Below are 17,610 nucleotides of genomic sequence, written 5' to 3'. Positions count from 1 at the left end.
TATCCGGTACAGCTGCTCTTTCACGTGCGCCACACCAAAATCAGTCCCGCTGAAAACCGCCGACCCCATACAAACTCCAAGTGCCCCGCAGTCCGTACCTCAGGGCATTACACGCAAGCGTATAGCGTCCGAAGGAAGGCCGCACGCACTCCGCGCTCCACGCCTCGCTAGGACCTCTCTGACCCCCTCGCTGTATCCATGTGGACGGTGCTCTTCGGAGACCAGGAGGACGGCGCGCCCGCGCAGGCGCAGCCCGCCGGCAAGACGCGCGCGGCGGCGCCGTCCCCGCAGCTCTCGACGCCGCCCGTGACGCCGTCGCCCCTCGAGGACGCGCGCTCTCTCACGCCCCCGCAGACGCCGCGCACGCAGCCGGCCGCTCCGCCCACGCCTACGCCGCAGCCTCAGACGCCGACTCTGGCGCCGCCACGCCGCGCGAGCGCCACGCCCGAGCCCAGCAACAACAAGTCGGACGACACGCCCATGGCCATGCTGCTCAAGCGGCTCAACAACCTCATGATCAAGGTGGGCGAGCACGAGTTCGAGAAGAAGACGCTGGTGGACCAGATGGAGAAGGAGCGGAAGCTGCTCACGGTCAAGATCACGGAGCTGGAGCGCCAGATCGAGGACCTCAAGGACCAGAACGTGCAGCTGCAGTACAAGATCGAGTACAACTCGGAGCCCATGCTCATGGAGCGCGTGCAGGACGTCACGGACATGCGCGACGCGCTGGCGGCCGTCAAGAAGCAGCTGGAGGCGGAGCTCCAGGACAAGGACGCGGAGCTCAAGGAGCTCAAGACGGCGCTGGACGCCAAGGACAAGGAGCTCGGCGGACTACGCGAGGAGTATGAGAAGCAGATCGACGACTTGTCGGCGCAGTGCGACGCGGCCAAGCAGGAGGCCGCGGACGCAGTTCGCGTGGCGAGCGAAGCTGCTACAGAGAAGTACGAGGAGCAGCTGAAGGAGAAGGACGCGGCTCTTCAGACGGTGACGGAGGAGAAGGAGACGCTGGAGGCGGCGCTGGCCGAGAAGGAGCAGGCTTTGGACGACGCTGAGGCTGCGGCGGCGCAGGCGCAGAAGAGTCTGGAACAGATTCAGGCTCAGGGTGCGGCTGATGCGGGCGTGCTGGAGCAGCTTCAACAACAGCTGGAGGAGGCTGCGCGCGAACACGAGCTGAAGCTTCAGCAAGTGAGAGATGAGGATCAGTCGAAGCTGGAAGCTCTGGAGAAGCACGCCCAGGAGCAGGAGGCTATCGCGGCGGAAAAGACCCAGGAGCTCGAGGACTACAAGCACGACTGCGTCGAGCTGTGGAAGATCAACGAGGACCTGAAGCAGCAAATTGCCCTCACGTCCGCTGAGACGATGCTCAAGCAGGCGGAGCTTCGGGAGAACGCTCTCTCTGGGCAAACCGTGCTCCAGGACAAGGTAACGGAATTGGAGAATCAGCTGGAGGAGCTGCAGGAGCAGCTTAACCGCAAGGCTCAGGAAATTGCGGAGCTGCAAGCTGAAGCAGAAAGCCGTGCCCTGGCTGATGAAGAGGCCTCTGGGGAGGATGAGGACAAGTTTGTCGTCGTCGGAGGCAATGACGGAGCGATCAGTATTCTGACAGAACAGGTTGCTAACGCTCAGCGCGAGCTCACGGAGGCTATGGAGCTGAACCTGCACTTGAACAACCGCAACGCCTGGCTGGAGGAGCAGTACCAAATGCTCTCTTCTGTGCAGTCTGAGGGTGACGAAGAGCAGGATGAGTCTGGAGTCGCTAAGCCTTCGCTGGAGGAGCAAGTCTCTGCGCTGGAGCAAGAGCTGCAGGAGGCTCAGCGCGCTGCCAACGAAAAGGCGGAGCACGTATCGAACCTGGAGCAGAACTACAGCGCTCTCTCAACTGAATACGACCGCCTGCGCGCTACCCATAACGAGCTGATGGATTCGAAGCAGACTGATGATGCCACGCTGAACGATCTGAGACGCGAGGTTGAGTCGCTTCGTGCGTACCAGGCGAATGCTTCAGACAAGGACCAAGTGTTGTACGCGAAGGAGCAGGAACTGGCTCAGCTTCGTACAACAAACTCGACGCTGACTGGTGATATTGAACGTTTGCATAATGCCGAGAGCCAACTGCGTCACGAGCTGGACGAGTTGCGGAATATTTCAGCTGCCGCCTCGAAGAACGATGAGCAGTTGACTGCTGTTCAGCGTGAGCTTGACCAGGTTCGATCTGAAAAGGATGTCGTCGCTACGCAGTTGGCGGAGGCGCAGGCTTCTGTCCACGAACTGCAGCAAAAGCTGCAGGAACTGGAGGGTGTTGTGAACAGCCAGTTCACTGAAAAGAAGTCGCTAGAGCAGCAGCTTCAAAACTTGCAGGAGATGGCACAGGAGAACATGGAAGGGTCGTACGAGCTTCAAGCGAACCTGGAGTCCACAATGGAGGAGTTGGAAAAGACACAGACCCAACTGCGAGCTGAGCAGGAAAAGTGCGGAAGCCTACAGCAGGCTGCTGAGGCGGCAAAGCAGTCTTCCATCTCCCGCGAAGAGCTGGAGCGCGCTCAGAGAGAAATTGCCAACTTGGAACAACAAGTTCGCCACTTCCGCGGTCAGGAGCAGTCGCTGAACCAGCAGCTGCAGGAGGCGGTACGATCCAAGGACACGCTGGTCGCCGAGTTGGAGGCCGCGCGCTCGGGGCGCGTTACAGCTGAGAACGAGCTGAACGCTATCAAGGCATCGTACGAGCAGGCGGCGGCGCAACTTGCGTCCGTGCAGTCTTCGACGAATGAACTTCAACGTACGAATGATGATCTTTCAAACTCGCTGGAGCAAACTCGCGCCAAGGCCATGCACGCAGAGCAGCAGATTAACGCGATGCGTGCTGAACACGGTGAGGCGCAGAAGCAGGTTGAGTCTCTCACGAAGAAGAACATTTCACTTGTGTCGGAAATCCAAAGCATGCGCGATGAAGTCAACAAGCAGCAGCAGATTGCTCGTGGTCAGCTTGAGCAGCTCAAGGCGGCGCATGCTAATGTTCAGCGCCAGTTGGCTGAGGCCTCGCAGGCTCTGAAGGGTAAGGATGCTGAGGTAGTTGCAGCGACCGAGCGCAGCCAAGCGAACGTGGCGCAGCTTGAAGGTATCGTCAATCGTTACAAGGCTGAGAAGGAGTCGACTGACCAGCGGCTGGCGCAGCTTAATGGAGAGTGCGAGCACCTTCGCCAGGCCCACAATGAAGCTAAGGCTGTGTTGGAGCGCTCGCAGCATGAGCTGGAGCAGGTGCGCGTGCAGATGAACGCCGCCCAGCAGGAGAAGGCTGCTCTTGCAGCGGAGGTGGGCCAGCTGCGTGGCTTGAACGATGAAAAGTCCCACCTGCTGCAGGAAGTGGACGAGCAGAAGCGTGTGAACCAGCGACTGGAGGACACGAACCGCGAGCTCGAAGGGTTGCTGCAGAAGTCCAAGGCGTACTGCGAGGAGCTGTCCCGTGACAGCGAGGACAAGGTTAGTCGTGTCCAGGAGTTCGCGCGCCACGTGGAGCAGGAAGCTCGCGATGAGATCGACCGTATTGCGCACGAGAATGGCGTGCTGCGGGACGAGCTGGAGCAGCTGGCTCAGGCTCGCTTCGAGGAGACGAACGCCCACGATGAGCTCCGCGTGAAGCTCGCCGAGCTGCAGGCCGAGAACAACGTGCTGTCAGCACGCGCGCACCGCCTCACGCAGCAGCTGTCGCAGTACACGGATCTTCCCGAAGACGACGAGCTGGCAGCAGGGCAAGGCCAGACGCCCGACCTGTGGGAGCTGCTGTCCTCGGGAATGGAGCAGCTCAAGGCTGACTTGGAGCTCGCCAGCAAGTATGCGGCCAGCATCGATGCCAGTAGCGTAGACGGCGGCACTGGAGACGAATCTTTCACAGTCGCACACTAGAATGGAGGGGAGGTCGAATGTACATGCCAGGAGTTTTGACGTTTAAAGATGGTGATAAAGGTGAGATGCGGAGGTCGAAGCGAGTTGAGATGGCGGAAACTGCGTCGTCATGTGTATAAAATGCATGCATTGCCCGGGACCCGTCGTCGTCGTTGACCTTATCGCGCCAAATTTACGCGGATCAGTCCATGATGACCATGAACACGGGCCAAAATTATCGTCGTGCTGGCATCGCTGTCGTTGTCTTCGAGCTGATCTCGATCTTCACTTGAGTACCCACCCACACTACAGCAATCAACCAGGAGCAAGCTTGTGCTGCTCGGTAGTCGAAGAAATATGGCCGACACCATGGAGATCCCCAAGAGCCGACTCATTGAAGCCAAGCAGGTGAGGCACAAGTACATGCATGACCCATACTTAAGTAGTTACTATCCTTGATGATTGACACTTGGTTTATGTGCTGTAGAGGCGACAAGAGGCGTCGAAGGATGCGTTGCTGCTGAAGAACCGCATCGCTCTGCTCAAGGCTGAGGAGGACAAGGCCTGGAAGAAGATTGAGCAGACTCGTCGACGCGCTGCTGAGCTCATGAAGCTTCGAGAGGACAACGGTCGAGCTCACGCCATGCTGAAAGAGCTGGCGATGGAGGTCGAGCGAGAGACTCAGGCGTCCATCCAGGTCAAACGCGAGCTGGTGTTGAGTATCGACAGCATTCCGAAGAAGAAAGAGATCAGCATGCAGATCACCGAGGCGCGCAGGAGCGAGGCCCTGCAGCTCAAGGAGGACAAACAGCGTTGGAAGGAGATCATGGACCGACAGAAGCGTGACGAGCTGATCGACGCCATCCGCCGCAAAGAAGAGATCGAGAGTCAGAAGGAGGCGCTGCGCGTCAAGAAGATCCTGCACAAACAGGACGTCGACAAGCACAACCGAGAGCGCGCGCTGGAGAAGATCCGCGCAGAGGAGGAGCAAGCTCGGCGACACGAGGCTGAAGTGCAGGAGATGGAACGCCAGGAGCTCGAGCTCATTCAGCGGCTGCGAAACACGCAGCACCTGCAGAAGCAGGCCTTCGAGGAGCTGGAAGCTGCGCTCAGCGGTGGGAATGGTGTCGCTGCCAAGATTTATTAGGAATGTTACTCGACGCCTTCGTCGCTGCTCCACGTAAGACTCGATCGCATCTCCTTCACTTTATCTATAAGAGCTTGCTTTCTGGACACGCAGTGTTTGCTTTCTTCGTCTTGTTTAGCCTCGTCAGCTGAGCGGTCAACGCCTTGATCTTGAGAGGCTACAGGCTCTTCCTGTAGCAGTTGTGCAGCTACCAGCATCTCGTTCAGCAAAGTTTGTAGTTGCGACTGATTCCCAACATCCTTCAAGCCTTCGCACATCAGCACGTTGTTATCGTCGAGGAACGAACCACGAAGTAGATGGAGCAACGACACGATCAGTGACTCCGGACTCGGCATCAAGCCCTCTGTAGTGTTGGTCTTGGCAGTCGTTGTGGACGTTGACAGAACCACTCGGCACTGAGAGAGCAAACTCGAGCTCCATAGCACGAGTGTGTCCCCCTGCTCGTCTGCGAGCTCGCCGCATTGAGGGAGCGATTTCGGAGACGCGAAACCGCACGGATACAGCAGTGTCATCACTTCGAGGCGTAAACTACCAGCTCTTGGGTCTGATGCTCCCTCGGAGGTCGAGTTCGTGTCGGCAACAGCACTGGAATCCTCGCACTGCGCCAAAAGCAAGAATGCCTCTCGCATATGCTCGAGACCGCCAATAAAACTCCCGCTCATCACATCAATCGTGAAGCGCAGCAACCTCTGGGAGACTTGCAACAACACACTAGTTGCGCTTCCAGGTCGTTCACTAGCAGCTGCAACAGCCTTCTCGATATCATTGAAGCAGTTGGTTTCCACTAGCAAGTCCTGCGCTTCTTGTACGCGAGTTTCCCCCTCAGCATCAAACCAGTAACCACTTCCTTGACATACGCTCAGTATTTGCGAGTAGAAATGATCAGCACGACTTGAAATCCATAATTCGTCCAGCTTCCTATCGTTTTGGCTTGCTACAAACGCAGCAACCATGCGAGAATAGAGGAGCGCGGCGGCGTCGTCCTTTTCGCGTTGATGTCGACTAGTCAAGAACTCGAAAAGCTCGCGAACACTTGACGGAGGATCGGAGCCCAGCAACTTTCCGACCTGGGTGCCATCATTCTCAAGTTTGCAATGGAATTGCCGGTGCTCATCAAGTGTCTTGACGATTCCGAGAAGACAGCATGTTAAGCGGTGCACCGGGGAGAACGAGGCCCCTACCAGCGGCGATTGAAGCAAACTCGCCACTGTTTCAGCAATGTCAAAGCGGGATTTTGCGAGAGCTTTACCCGCAATTGAGATGAAAAAGCTCGCGGGAAACGAAAGCTCCTCACCTCCTTTTTCAGAGCCCTCTCCTTGATGTCTGATCTTCGCCGGAGACTTCGCTGCCGCTAGCAGAACGTCGAGGGCAGCTTTAATGGAGACCATCTCGCCTGTGTTCACAAGCATGTGAACCGCCCGCGTCGTGGCCTTCACGGAGCCAATGTTCAACAGCGCCAAGGCGGCCTCTCCATGCCGACCGCGCTTCGAGAGGAACTGCGAGTATTTCCACAAGGTGCCGTATAGGAGAGGATCGTGGGGCCCCAACCTAGATCGAACGAGCGCTATAGCTTCCTGGTAGGCATCCCCACTCACCAAGCACGCGACGGCAGATCGAACCTTCGCGATGCTGAGGAAATGCAACGCTAAAGCAAAAGAACCAAATAAAACAGCGATTTGTCAGTCACAACGAGGTAGTTAAATAGTCGAAGGAAGATAAACAAACCTGCAGCTTTCTTGTCTCCTTGCGCATCGAGCTGGTGGGCATACAAGTTCGTCATCTCTCGCCACACGTCCATCCCAGCCATTGGAGCATACGAAAGGTAGGTGGGTGAAAGAGCTCCTTCCTTTGCAACAACGCGCAGGGCCTCCGCAATGTTTCCCTGCAGCAGTAGCATGTTGGCGAGGTTCTCCCATTCACGGTCATCTCGAAAGCGCTTCACTTCGGTAGCAAAGAATTCCTGAACTTGCGCCCGGGTAGCATTCGTGAGAATGGTGGCCACTGCTGGGTTAGCTTTCGCACCAGCTGCCTCCGTACCATTTGCTTCCTCACCATAACCGTGTATCGCAAAGGCAACTTCAGCTGGTGCAAGCTTCGTCTCAGAGTGGAAGATCGTCATCCTCTTTTTCTTGGCTTTGGCTGGTGTTTTAGCACCACTACTACCAACTGATGGCAGTTCAAGTACGGCATCCGACTCTCGTTGCGGCTGCGATGCTCCGTTGCGTTCTGTAGGCGACGTTGCACTTGTTTCAACTTCTTGGGGCTGTTTCACCTTGCTAGGCTTCTTTTGCTTCGACAGAGGATCTTTGGGCTGCTCCCTACAGTCCCAGAGGCGCAGTGTTTGGTCCTCACCTCCAGTAACAAGAACGAACGGCGAGACCCACTCCAGTGATAAAACGCGACCAACGTGGTGGCTGAAGTGTGCTTCCCTCCGGAAAGATGCTGTTTCCCAAACTTGAACAGTTCCATCAGAAGAACAAGAGGCCAAGCGGCCTTGGGCTACGTCGGGGCACCACCTTAAACCCATGATTTTGTTCGAGTGGGCTGCAATACTGCCGAGAATTTGGTTTCCTAGACCCGGCTCAGCTGATGTGCCCAAGTCATCTAGTGCGTTCGTTTCATCTCCACAACCGTAGACAAAGATTTTACCATCTTCACCGCCGGATGCCAGCAAACCAGCATGTCCTCCACTACCCCACGCCAAGCACGTTACCCCCTCCAAATGCTCGTGAAAGCGATGAATCGCACTGCTAGTGTCAAAACTTCCCTCCCATTTCAATACTTCCACGACGCCGTTAGAGCGCCCGATGGCGAGAAGCTCACAGTGCTCGTCCCATTCAAACGCGACACAACCAGAGACTACCTCACGAGATTTCTGGTCGATCGCATCTGCATTTGATTCCAACAAATGACCACCAGCGTCGCGGCTCCACAAGAAAACCCTCACCTCGTCCCCATCGCGGCCCTTACTTGTCTGTTTTTCCTGGGAAGTTAAAGCCTCCTCCAGACTCTGACCTTGCGCTTGTGCAGCTTCCAGTTGCTTCATGCTGTCGAGAAACGAGCTATCTCCATCATCAGCACTCTCACTGGCCTTCGACTGCTGTACAATCCATTGGAGTTGCTCGACCTCGTGATCGTGACTGGTACGGAAATGGCTGTACTTGTTGGTTTGAGTGTCGTAAACCCCAATGCGTCCGTCTTCCATGCTGTACGCCAGCAATGAATGCTGGAAGGGATGCCACCGAACGCACGTAACCTTGCTCTGCAAGCCCTTCCAAAGCAGTTCGCATTGGTAGTCACTCGTTGTAGATGCACCATCGGTACCTAAATTCCACAGCCGAATCGTCTGATCTCCAACTCCGGCGGCAACGAGTCCAGTTGCTACGTTATGCGAAACGCTGTAAGCGTGTCCTCCTAACCCAGTCAGCTTCTCGACATAAGTCGCAGCAGGCGATGATTTTGAGGGCGGGTTCTCCTGCCAAAGGCGCAGCTCTCGATCCAGCGATACAGTCAGCATCGACACTGCATCGTCTTGAGGCAGAGCAGTACTTCGCGGGGGCACCATCACGATGCTGAAAAGCATTCGGTTATGGCCACCTTTGACGGCTACAGGCTTGCACGGAGTGCGCTTCTTCCCTTTCTTCCCCTGGTCTTCCGACTTGTCTGCACTCCATTCCCAGCGCAGCAGACTGCCATCGAATGATCCCGACCAAAGGCAATGCCTCGCTAAAGCGTTATCGTTAACGCTCCACGCCACAGATAGCCATAATTGTTTTGTCTGGGTAAACGACATCCCCTGCTTTCCTGTTGGAAGTCGCAGCACTTGATCCAAGGCGGGTTCTTCAGCTGAAGTCGATGCAAGCTTCCACACCTTGATAGTTTTATCCCGAGACGACGATGCAAGCCATACATCTCGACCAGCCTTATCAGGTTCACCGACGTCTTCCTCATCTCCTTCCACGGGGTTGTTGACTTTTAACGTCGCCTTCCAAGCAACGCACTGAACTTCCTGGTCGTGCCCAGCTAGACGGTGACGTACAGTACCTTTCGCAGCATCCACGAGACAAAGCACTCCACTACGATAACCTACCGCTACGAGTGCTTTATCATGCGGTGAAATAGCCATCGAGTGGATACCGTCGCCTGATACCGGCATGAACATTGACACCTTCCCTCTGCAATCACCAATCGTCATGAGGAACACGGTTAGCTCGACAGTTTAGACACCACCAACTCAACGGTGCGATCATTATTCTCTCACGCACGTACGCGTCCCGTTCCCACGCGCTGATGCGTCCTTGTCGATCTCCCGCCACCACAAAATTCGCGTCAAGCGTGTCAGACACGGCGATCGCCATCACCTCCGCCTTGTGCTTTCGGTGCTGCTCGATCATCGTCAGCGTCGCCACATCCCTATCGTCCATTCATCAAACCACCCAGCCACCAATTAGCATCTCACCGCTAAGTTAAGTTTCCTTATCGTCACTCATCCACCGCCGCACCAGATCTGCACGCTTCCTTCCTCGCCGCCGCACACCAGCTGCAGCTCGCCCGTCGTGTCCGTCAGGAACATCACTGCAGTCACGCGTCGGTCGCGCTTGCCACGCACCAACTGCGCGAAGAACGAGACCTTCACTGCGTCATCTCCACTCGAAGCTTGTCCTTCACCTCCATTTGTCACCTAATTAGGCATTGGCACAGCATGTAAACCATGACAATGATGTATCATTCATTTCACTGCCACTGCAAAACTATACCGCACCTGGTAGATGAAGACGCTGTTCTTGGCCCCGAAGGCGAATAGCAGCCCGAACGCGTCACTGCGGCCCCAGTCACAGATCTGCGGCAAATATAACAAGAAGTAAAATATTCCAGCAAACTAGTGACTAATTACACTCCGAGCGCCATTACTCGACAACCACTGACCTTCGAGCAGTACCAATTGGCAGAAGGCGGCAGCAGACGCAGGTGATCTTTGCCGTGCAAGTTGCCCCTCCGCCCGCGCTCTCCACCGCCCACCCGAGCGTCATGAACCTCGGCGTTCACCTCGCCCGGCGTCATTTTCCGATTCAAAATGATTCGGCGCGCAAAGTGACACTGTGCCGTGGCATATGCCGGATCGTAGGCTAGCCAATCACAACCCAGCATCCGTGTAGCATTTCGCGTAGCTGCTCGCCATGAGAAGCGGCGGCGCCAGTCTCTCGGTCGCCAGCTAACTCTCGCGCTCCGAGGCCTCGTCGCGGGCGCGGGACACGACGCAGAAGACGCCGTTGGGGGAAGCGTAAAGCCCCGCGAAACGCGCACTTCAACGCGGCCGTTGGGCGGCAAGAACAAAGCGTCGAAGTCCCGCAGTCCGCTGTCGGTTCCTGTCTGTCTGTCACAAGGCGAAGCGCGCAGTAGCAGGCAGTTGAAGTCCATCACATTACGCGTTGCATGAGTCCGGCCATCGCGTGCGCGGCCATGAGCTCCGGCAGCTTGGGCACGTCGCCGTCCGCCGGGTGGAACTTGAACGCGCAGCGGCGCGAACGCAACCTCTGGAGCGGCATCGCCGAGCGGCTGGAGGCGGACGTGGCCGTGCTGCAGCTCACGCTCGTGGAGCTGGAGGAGATGCTGCGCCAGCTGCTGACCGTCGCACTGCCCAACCCACGGATCCGAGGAGATGTACGTGCAGTGGATGGAGGAGGTTGATGCAATACATGAGGAGGAAGGTGCTGATATTTATTGTTGTTTGTAGGAGATTGCGGCGCTGGTGACGGCGCTGGCGCAGATCCTGCCGCTGAGCTCCGGGCTGCTGTGCTCCGAGTACACGCGCTTCGTGCAGAAGTGCTGCAGCAAGGAGCGCGTGCTGTTCTCGAGCGCGCAGCTGAGCGTGGTCGTGACGTTCTTCCTCAACTTCATCAAGTCGTGTCCGAGCTGGTACACGGCCAGCTCGATCCGCGCGCTGGGCCAGGTGCTGCACGACAACGCGGACCGCGCCAGCGGCGAGTTCGAGCTGCTGTTCGCCGTGCTGCTCAAGCACCTGGACCCGGCGGGCGTGGACATCGAAGCGCGCTACGCTGCCACGAGCTGCGTATCGAACATCTGCACGCAGGCGGGCAAGACGCCCGAGGTATACCACTACTTTTCGTCGTTACTGCGGATGGTGGTGGAGAACTTTCGGCAGCAAGCGCAGAGCCTGACCAAGGGCCAGAACGACCGCATCCTCGTCAAGGCCTGCACGTGCAGCATGAAGTGTGTGTTCACGATCATCAACTCGAACTTCGACCGCTTGAACGACCGGATAGCCGCGACGCTGCCCAGTCTGCTGACCTCGATGCGGCAAGTTGTGGGGTACGGTCTAGTGCTCAAGAACGAGCATGACGACGTGGTCTTCTCATGCCAGGAAGAACTGCACCCGTCTGACTCCGACTCGTCCGTATGCGGTTCTGACAGTGGAGGGGGACGACAAGTCGGAGAGTAAGTACTGATGCTTTAGCTATTAAGGTGGCTACCTGTTACTAACTGGTGCGTTGTTCGTGTCTATTATGTAGCGGTTTGCTGGCGCGACTGCGTATCACTGTGCTGTACACGCTGGAGACGATCGCACAGCATTTTCCCAAAGCAATTACGTCGTCGATGGGGCTGTACCTACCGGAGCAGACGACTCCGTACATGACACTGTTCAACAATGCTCCCTCAGTGCTCACTCTGCTTATTGCTGACCCCAGTGAGAAATCCCGCATGACGGCAGCCAAGTTCTTGGATGCATTCTGGGAGAAGATCCCGCTCAAGCTCTACTTCCGCCGCCCGTCTGGGGTCAGTGGAGCCACGACCATATCGGCGAGCACGTCTTCAATGTCATTTGCGTCGATGCCCAAGCGAATCTCGTTGATGCTCTACCAAGTCCACGTCACCCTGGTGTTCTGCATTCAGCACGAGAAAGAGTCAGCACCTCTCGCGCAGATATTGAAGGTGCGTAGCTGAGAAAGGTTACGATGGTGGGGGTTGCGGTTGCTAAATGGCGCTAATGATGTATTGCAGAGCACGGCATCGGTGATTCAACATTTCCCGTATGGAAGCGTGGCTGCGATTCTTGACCAGATCGAGCTGACGCCAACCTTGGGGGATATTCTGAAGGCACTCGCATCGAGTCTGTATGTTGCGGCCGCGTCAACTGGTAGGTGTCAGGCTTGTAGAAGATGTGCTATGATATCGTGGCCTAATTGTTGCTCGATTCATTATTCTAGATCATGGTGTGCGGATGGCAAGCTTGTCGTGCATGTCAGCACTGCTTAACGTCCAAGAAACTCTACCTGCCATACTGGACTGGATGGTGCACACGAGCGATACTGACCGCGTGATTGAGGTAGCTCATATCATGATCGCTTGTGGAACGTGGCTGCTGCGACGTCGGTCGTTTGTGGAGGAACTCTTGCTGATGGCCTCCCGTCCGGACGATTCATCGCGCACCCTGCTGCGCTTGGAGGCCATGTCGCTGCTATCCAAGATTGCCAAGAATTACTCGCCGGCGTTGAGTGCTAATTGGAAGAAGCTGGCGGAATTCATGCTGGCAGCTTTCCAGGATCTGGACTCGGGTGTTCGTTTGCAGGCGGTAAAGATCTTGGAAAACTACATCAAGGGGGAGAATGGAGGTGCTGAAAGCACTGTGGCCGGTGCCCAAAGTGCTCAGAACGCTTGTCGCGTGGACTGTTTGGAGTTCATGGCAACGCATTTGGTGCGAGCGTTCTATGACACCTCCCACCACGTACGCGCGAGTGTTTGTGCGTGCTTCACGCTTTTGTCTGCTCAAGATTGGGCCTGGCTTGGTGAAAGAAAGCAGCCTCGGCGCCTTCCAGTGCTGGCAGCAAAGAGTGGCGGGAACGGAGTTGGCTCTAACGTTTCGTGTTTAGATTCATACACGCGCATCTTCCTGCAAACGCCGAAAGACAGCTCGCCTGTCGTGCGCGCGGCGGGGTTCCGATTGCTTGGGTCGTTGTGTTTGGCGCCGACGTTTAAGGCTCGCGCCTTTGCTAGTAGTGTCGTGGGTTTGGCGTTGGACGCGCTCAGCGACTCGACCCTAAACGTCCGCGTCCGAGCTGCGTGGGCGCTAGGCAATGTTTGCACGACTCCGGGCCCCGAGTCAATTGCTGAGAGCGATGCACCTCCGCTGCCTCCACCCGCGCCGCCGTCTTCGTTCGTTACCAAGCCGGAGACGTCGATGCCGTACCCACCGCTACCCCCACAGGTGCTGTACGAGCTTCTGCCAGCGTACCAGTTACGACTGGTGATCGAGAAGATGCTCGTGTACATCAACGACAATGATAAGGTGGCATCAAGCGTGGCTCGTACGTTGGGGCTTGTATGCCGTTGGATCAGCTTCCCACCTTTCCGGCGCACTGTTAGCACGCAGAAGGATCGTGCACGGCTGGACGATCTGCTGGGGCAGGCCATGGTTGTGCTCGCTGGGAAGATCAACGCGGGGTCGCCCAAGGTCCGCTGGAATGCATGCCACGCCATCGCGAAGGTCCTGCTGTGCCCCAGCTTGCCGCTGGCATCGGTGACGTGGGCTCCATCCGTCTTCCAAGCTCTGCTGACTGCGGTCGCGCAGCAAGAGAACTTCAAGGTGCGCATCAGTGCTGCTACCGCGCTTCGAGTCTCTCAAACGCGCAGCGCGTTTGGCTCGTTCTTCCAGTCGGCGCTTCGAGCCACGGTGGATGCACTGGAGACGGCGTCAGACCTGAAGGACGTGACCGAGTTTCGCTACAAGGAGCAATTGGAGACGCAGCTGTCGTTCACGCTGGTGCACCTGATTCACATCGCGACGGAGGAGGACGACGCGATGATCCTGGAGGCCCTGAAGGCCAAGCCGCGCGGGTTTCTCTACGACTGGCTGCTGCACAATCTCCATCGCATGGTCGCTGCCATTGAGCGCGAGAGCGATGCGGTTGCTGGTTCGAGCGCGGTTGGAGGAGACATGACTGAAGACGGGCGAGCAGGGGGAACTGGTGACGCCCATGACGTGAACCCCATCAAGAAAGAAGAGCTGCTGTCGGCAGTGCGCTCGCTGTTGCGCATATTGGATCGCCTTAACACGGACAAGGCGTACGCGACCAGCTGCGTGTCGCTCCTATACGACACGAAGATCGGACTGGAGCACGATGTACTATATTCCAACGAGGATATCCCGTTCGAGCTATGAGAAGGCTACGCAGATATCGTCATCAATAGCAGTAAGTATCGCATAGCGGACGATAATAACAAGGCCTGCGACGGATGACCCCGGCAGAAAACATGAGTGGTTTAATGGCAGCACAATTTCTTTGGTCGTCAAGTTGAATATCTTGCCGTCCTCGTGGCCGAGTCTGCTTGGGAGTGTTTGGTACTAACGTCGCTGGAAGCGACCGCGTCTGTTGCGTTTGCGACCGCCGCGATGGCGGCGCTTGCGAGGTGGACCCTCCGGCTGCTGGCTCTGGCGCTCCTTCCGCTCCTTCACTTGCTCGTCCGTGAGCGGCAAGTAGTACAGCACAGGTTTTGTCTCCGTCTTCTGGAAAAACTCGTCGATCGTTACCTCTTCACAAGCACAAAACGAGTTAGTCTTTCGGATCCAAATCAACAAATACCTCTTGGCTGCTTACTCTGCCGTTGAGCAGGTTGTGTAGTGGTATTTCCCTTGCTTTTGGGTCGGCTTGGTAAGTTTGCCTCACCAACCTTCGACACCTGTCATGGCATGCGTGTTAGCTTTTTAACCTGTTGAAAGGATACATCATTTACCCACGCACATACCTCCATCGCTGTATGATCTACGAACTCTACTTTGAGCGATCGTCCGTTTTCCGGGGGCCATACCTTGCCGTTCAAGGCAGCTTTTGTCTTCTCGGCCTGTGCCACGCCGCAAGAGTATTCAGGTCAGCAAAAACCGGTGACGTGATAAGTCAATAATACGAAAAGACTCACGATATCGGAACTCGGATATGTCACGTAGCAGTGAGTCTTGATAGCGTCCATCCAGAACCCGTCCTCCACAAAGCTGCCAAGTTCTTGCACCAGAGCCTACAACCAGCGCCGTCAGTAAGACTTCTTCAGCTTGTGCACCTCTCAGCAAGTATGGGTGACGTACCTTGACGGCATTCAGCGTAAATGGCCGGACGAAATTGTCAATTCGCAGTGTTAATCTCCGTTCTTCCTCGCTGCTGATGCACACGCGCAACAGTTAATCACACCCATCAGTCACCAACCCACTTCGCCTCAGCATGTACATGAAAGTTCACCGTACGTCGTCTCCGTAGCTTCATCCGCTGCCTTCTCACCGCTCATTGCATCATCAGCGTCCGCATCAGCATCCGCATCAGCAGACGACGCTGGCTTGGCGCTATCATCCTCCTCTGGCTGCGGGCTGTCTCCTTCTTTATCCTCCGAGACCCTAGCCTTCTTTGCTCCCGGCGCGTCCTTCTCGTCCCTTTCCACTGCATCTGCGCCGCGCTTCACGCCCGACGCTGACTCTGATTTCTCTCCATCCTCTGCACCATTAGCCTCTGCCGGTTCCTCCACCTTCTCTGCCCCTCCTTCAGTCGAGACTTTTTCCTTCTCAGAAGTCTTAGTCTGGGGCTCTTCCTGCTGCTCCTTCTTCTCCCGTTTATCGTCCCCCTCTTTCCCCTTGTCTCGAGCCTCAGCGGGCCCAGCTTCCTCCTGTCACAAGACGGCATCGTTAAACTATCAACCAGCACCAATCCCTCCACGAATTGACTACTCCAACCTGCTGCAGATGCTCCTTCAGCCGCCCCACTAGCGCCGCCTTCAGGCCGCCCGTGTCCAGGCCGCGCTTCTTGAGCTCTCGCTGCAGATCCTTCACCTGGCACGTAGGAGCACGAGAACGGCGCGTCAATTGAGAGCTGCAGACTGGCACGAGCGACCGCACAGGCGCAAGGCCACGGACCTTCAGGCTGCTCAGCTCGTCGACGTCCAGCTTCATCATGCCTCTCCTCACTCGCAGCGATCTATTGACTTGATGTGCGCTTATATGTGGACCACACAGGAACAATTTTACTTGACCCTAAGTGATTAGCATGGACGCCGCATTGACTCTGGGCGACGCCGCGCTCGAGCAGCTACGCGAGCAGCTGCTCGCCTTCAGCGCCGATGCGTCTACGCAGCCAACGCATCTCCACCTCGTGGAGCAGCTAGCGGCGGAGCTGCCGGTGGCAGCGGCGTCGGAGCTGCAGCGTCTGCTCCCAGACGTCCTCCGCGCCGTCAAAGCGCTCTGTCGCCTGGCCATCAAGTGCGTGGCAGCGGTCGCAGCGGACACGCAGAACGTGGCGGCCCTGGTGGCTCTGGACGACAAGTTGCGGCCGATTCTGCGCGTGCTGCGGGCGGTTGTGGGCCGTCTCAAGGCCCGAGAGCTGGCCGACGCAGTGTACGAGGCCAAGGAGCTGCGACGCTGGCTGCCGTTCGTGGCGACGACCTGCAGCTTCGTTGAGGCGGCGGAGCTGCCGGGCGCGGACCTGATGCAGAGCGTTGAATTGGCTGGCGAGACCCTGGACGGCTGTGTGGAGCTGCTGCAGGTGGACGGGCGGACGCAGGTGCTGGCGGAATACGTCGCGCAGATCGTGGCGCTGTGCTCGCAGGACGTGAGCAAGGACGAGTGGGTGGCTGCTGCGTCGGTCAACAAGAGGGTCATGCTGCATGTGGTGCAGCAAGTGCCGTTCCCTCACTTGGGCGGAGATCTGCTGGGCCGCTTGCTGGCGCTCACGTTCCCACTGGTGGACGACCTGACTGATGCCACGCAGCTCGTTGGGGCGCGACTGCTGCGCCACCTTGTGAGGAACGTCACGCCCACGGAGCTGCGCTGGTACTCGGACGTCCTGCTGGAGGTACTACACACGGCGATGGTCTCTCGAAAGCCGGCGACGCTTGATGTGCTTCTCGACTGCCTCGTGGAATCGCTGGACAAGGTGTCTCCTCCGGGCGAGCTCAAGCACTACGACCGCTTTACGCCGCGGATGCTCCGCGACACCAGTCTGTGCAGCGATATTGCGGTACGAGTGGTGTTTGTTCGGCACCTGCGGGCTCTTGTCATTCGACAGGGTGCGCCGCATAGCCTCAATGTGATCCGCTACCTCCAGCCGCTGCTGAAGGTGCTAATCGCGGGCGTTGAGAGCGTCAACGTCGCAATGTTGGAGGAGACTCTTGAAACATTACAAGCTACCATCCTCGCTGCGTGGCCCCGCATTGCACCTCATACCGAGCAGATTCTCGTTGGTGTGCTACGTGCCGTGGCTTTCTGTGAGATTTTTGAAGAGGGGGCCGATTTTACGCCGTCCCCAAAGGAAAAGGAGCAGCTTCTTGCACTCGGCGAGGATATCCTCGACTTGTTGCACCAAGTCAATGCTGGAAACCCCGTTGTTAGTGATATGTTGGCCACTGTCGGTAGCCAGAGCCCCAACCTGTCGCCGTTTTGCGATCGTATGCAGGTTAAATGGACATCTCGCTAGCAAGGTAGGAGGATATGCTCTAGGCTAACTTTGTGAACGAGCAACAGTTGTTGAAGTGGAGCTCCTGTACTCAATCACAAATGCCAAAACACGACACCAACATTAGTTGCCTCAAAG

The 17,610-nt window shown here is 57.0% G+C and overlaps 5 protein-coding genes across 5 annotated transcripts; 3 read left to right on the top strand and 2 right to left on the bottom strand.

Annotated features, from left to right (window-relative positions):
* Positions 1-4,248: 4,248 nt before the first annotated feature.
* Positions 4,249-5,026, top strand: PHYSODRAFT_325482 (hypothetical protein; the record flags this gene model as incomplete). Its single annotated transcript, XM_009521352.1, has 2 exons — positions 4,249-4,287; positions 4,367-5,026. The coding sequence occupies 2 exons, from the start codon at positions 4,249-4,251 to the stop codon at positions 5,024-5,026; spliced, it is 699 nt and encodes a 232-aa protein (XP_009519647.1).
* Positions 5,027-5,031: 5 nt separating this feature from the next.
* Positions 5,032-9,420, bottom strand: PHYSODRAFT_485111 (hypothetical protein; the record flags this gene model as incomplete). Its single annotated transcript, XM_009521351.1, has 7 exons — positions 5,032-5,145; positions 5,188-5,561; positions 5,613-5,917; positions 6,086-6,671; positions 6,752-6,991; positions 7,271-9,236; positions 9,292-9,420. 7 exons carry the CDS (start codon positions 9,418-9,420, stop codon positions 5,032-5,034), a joined length of 3,714 nt encoding a protein of 1,237 aa, XP_009519646.1.
* A 1,039-nt stretch (positions 9,421-10,459) lies between these two features.
* Positions 10,460-14,204, top strand: PHYSODRAFT_487941 (hypothetical protein; the record flags this gene model as incomplete). The annotated part of the gene is made up of 5 exons (XM_009521350.1): positions 10,460-10,687; positions 10,761-11,482; positions 11,557-11,977; positions 12,047-12,182; positions 12,253-14,204. 5 exons carry the CDS (start codon positions 10,460-10,462, stop codon positions 14,202-14,204), a joined length of 3,459 nt encoding a protein of 1,152 aa, XP_009519645.1.
* Positions 14,205-14,614: 410 nt separating this feature from the next.
* PHYSODRAFT_478283 (hypothetical protein) lies at positions 14,615-15,974 on the bottom strand (the record flags this gene model as incomplete). The annotated part of the gene is made up of 6 exons (XM_009521349.1): positions 14,615-14,722; positions 14,789-14,884; positions 14,960-15,055; positions 15,123-15,192; positions 15,279-15,688; positions 15,759-15,974. 6 exons carry the CDS (start codon positions 15,972-15,974, stop codon positions 14,615-14,617), a joined length of 996 nt encoding a protein of 331 aa, XP_009519644.1.
* A 94-nt stretch (positions 15,975-16,068) lies between these two features.
* On the top strand, positions 16,069-17,493 carry PHYSODRAFT_311376 (hypothetical protein; the record flags this gene model as incomplete). The annotated part of the gene is made up of 1 exon (XM_009521348.1): positions 16,069-17,493. The coding sequence occupies one exon, from the start codon at positions 16,069-16,071 to the stop codon at positions 17,491-17,493; it is 1,425 nt and encodes a 474-aa protein (XP_009519643.1).
* Between the last annotated feature and the right edge of the window lie 117 nt (positions 17,494-17,610).

Source organism: Phytophthora sojae, assembly GCF_000149755.1.
Source record: "Phytophthora sojae unplaced genomic scaffold PHYSOscaffold_2, whole genome shotgun sequence".
In the NCBI taxonomy this organism is placed as follows: domain Eukaryota; phylum Oomycota; class Peronosporomycetes; order Peronosporales; family Peronosporaceae; genus Phytophthora; species Phytophthora sojae.
Note: the sequence above shows the minus strand (reverse complement) of the source record. Positions and strands in the feature narration are given on the sequence as shown.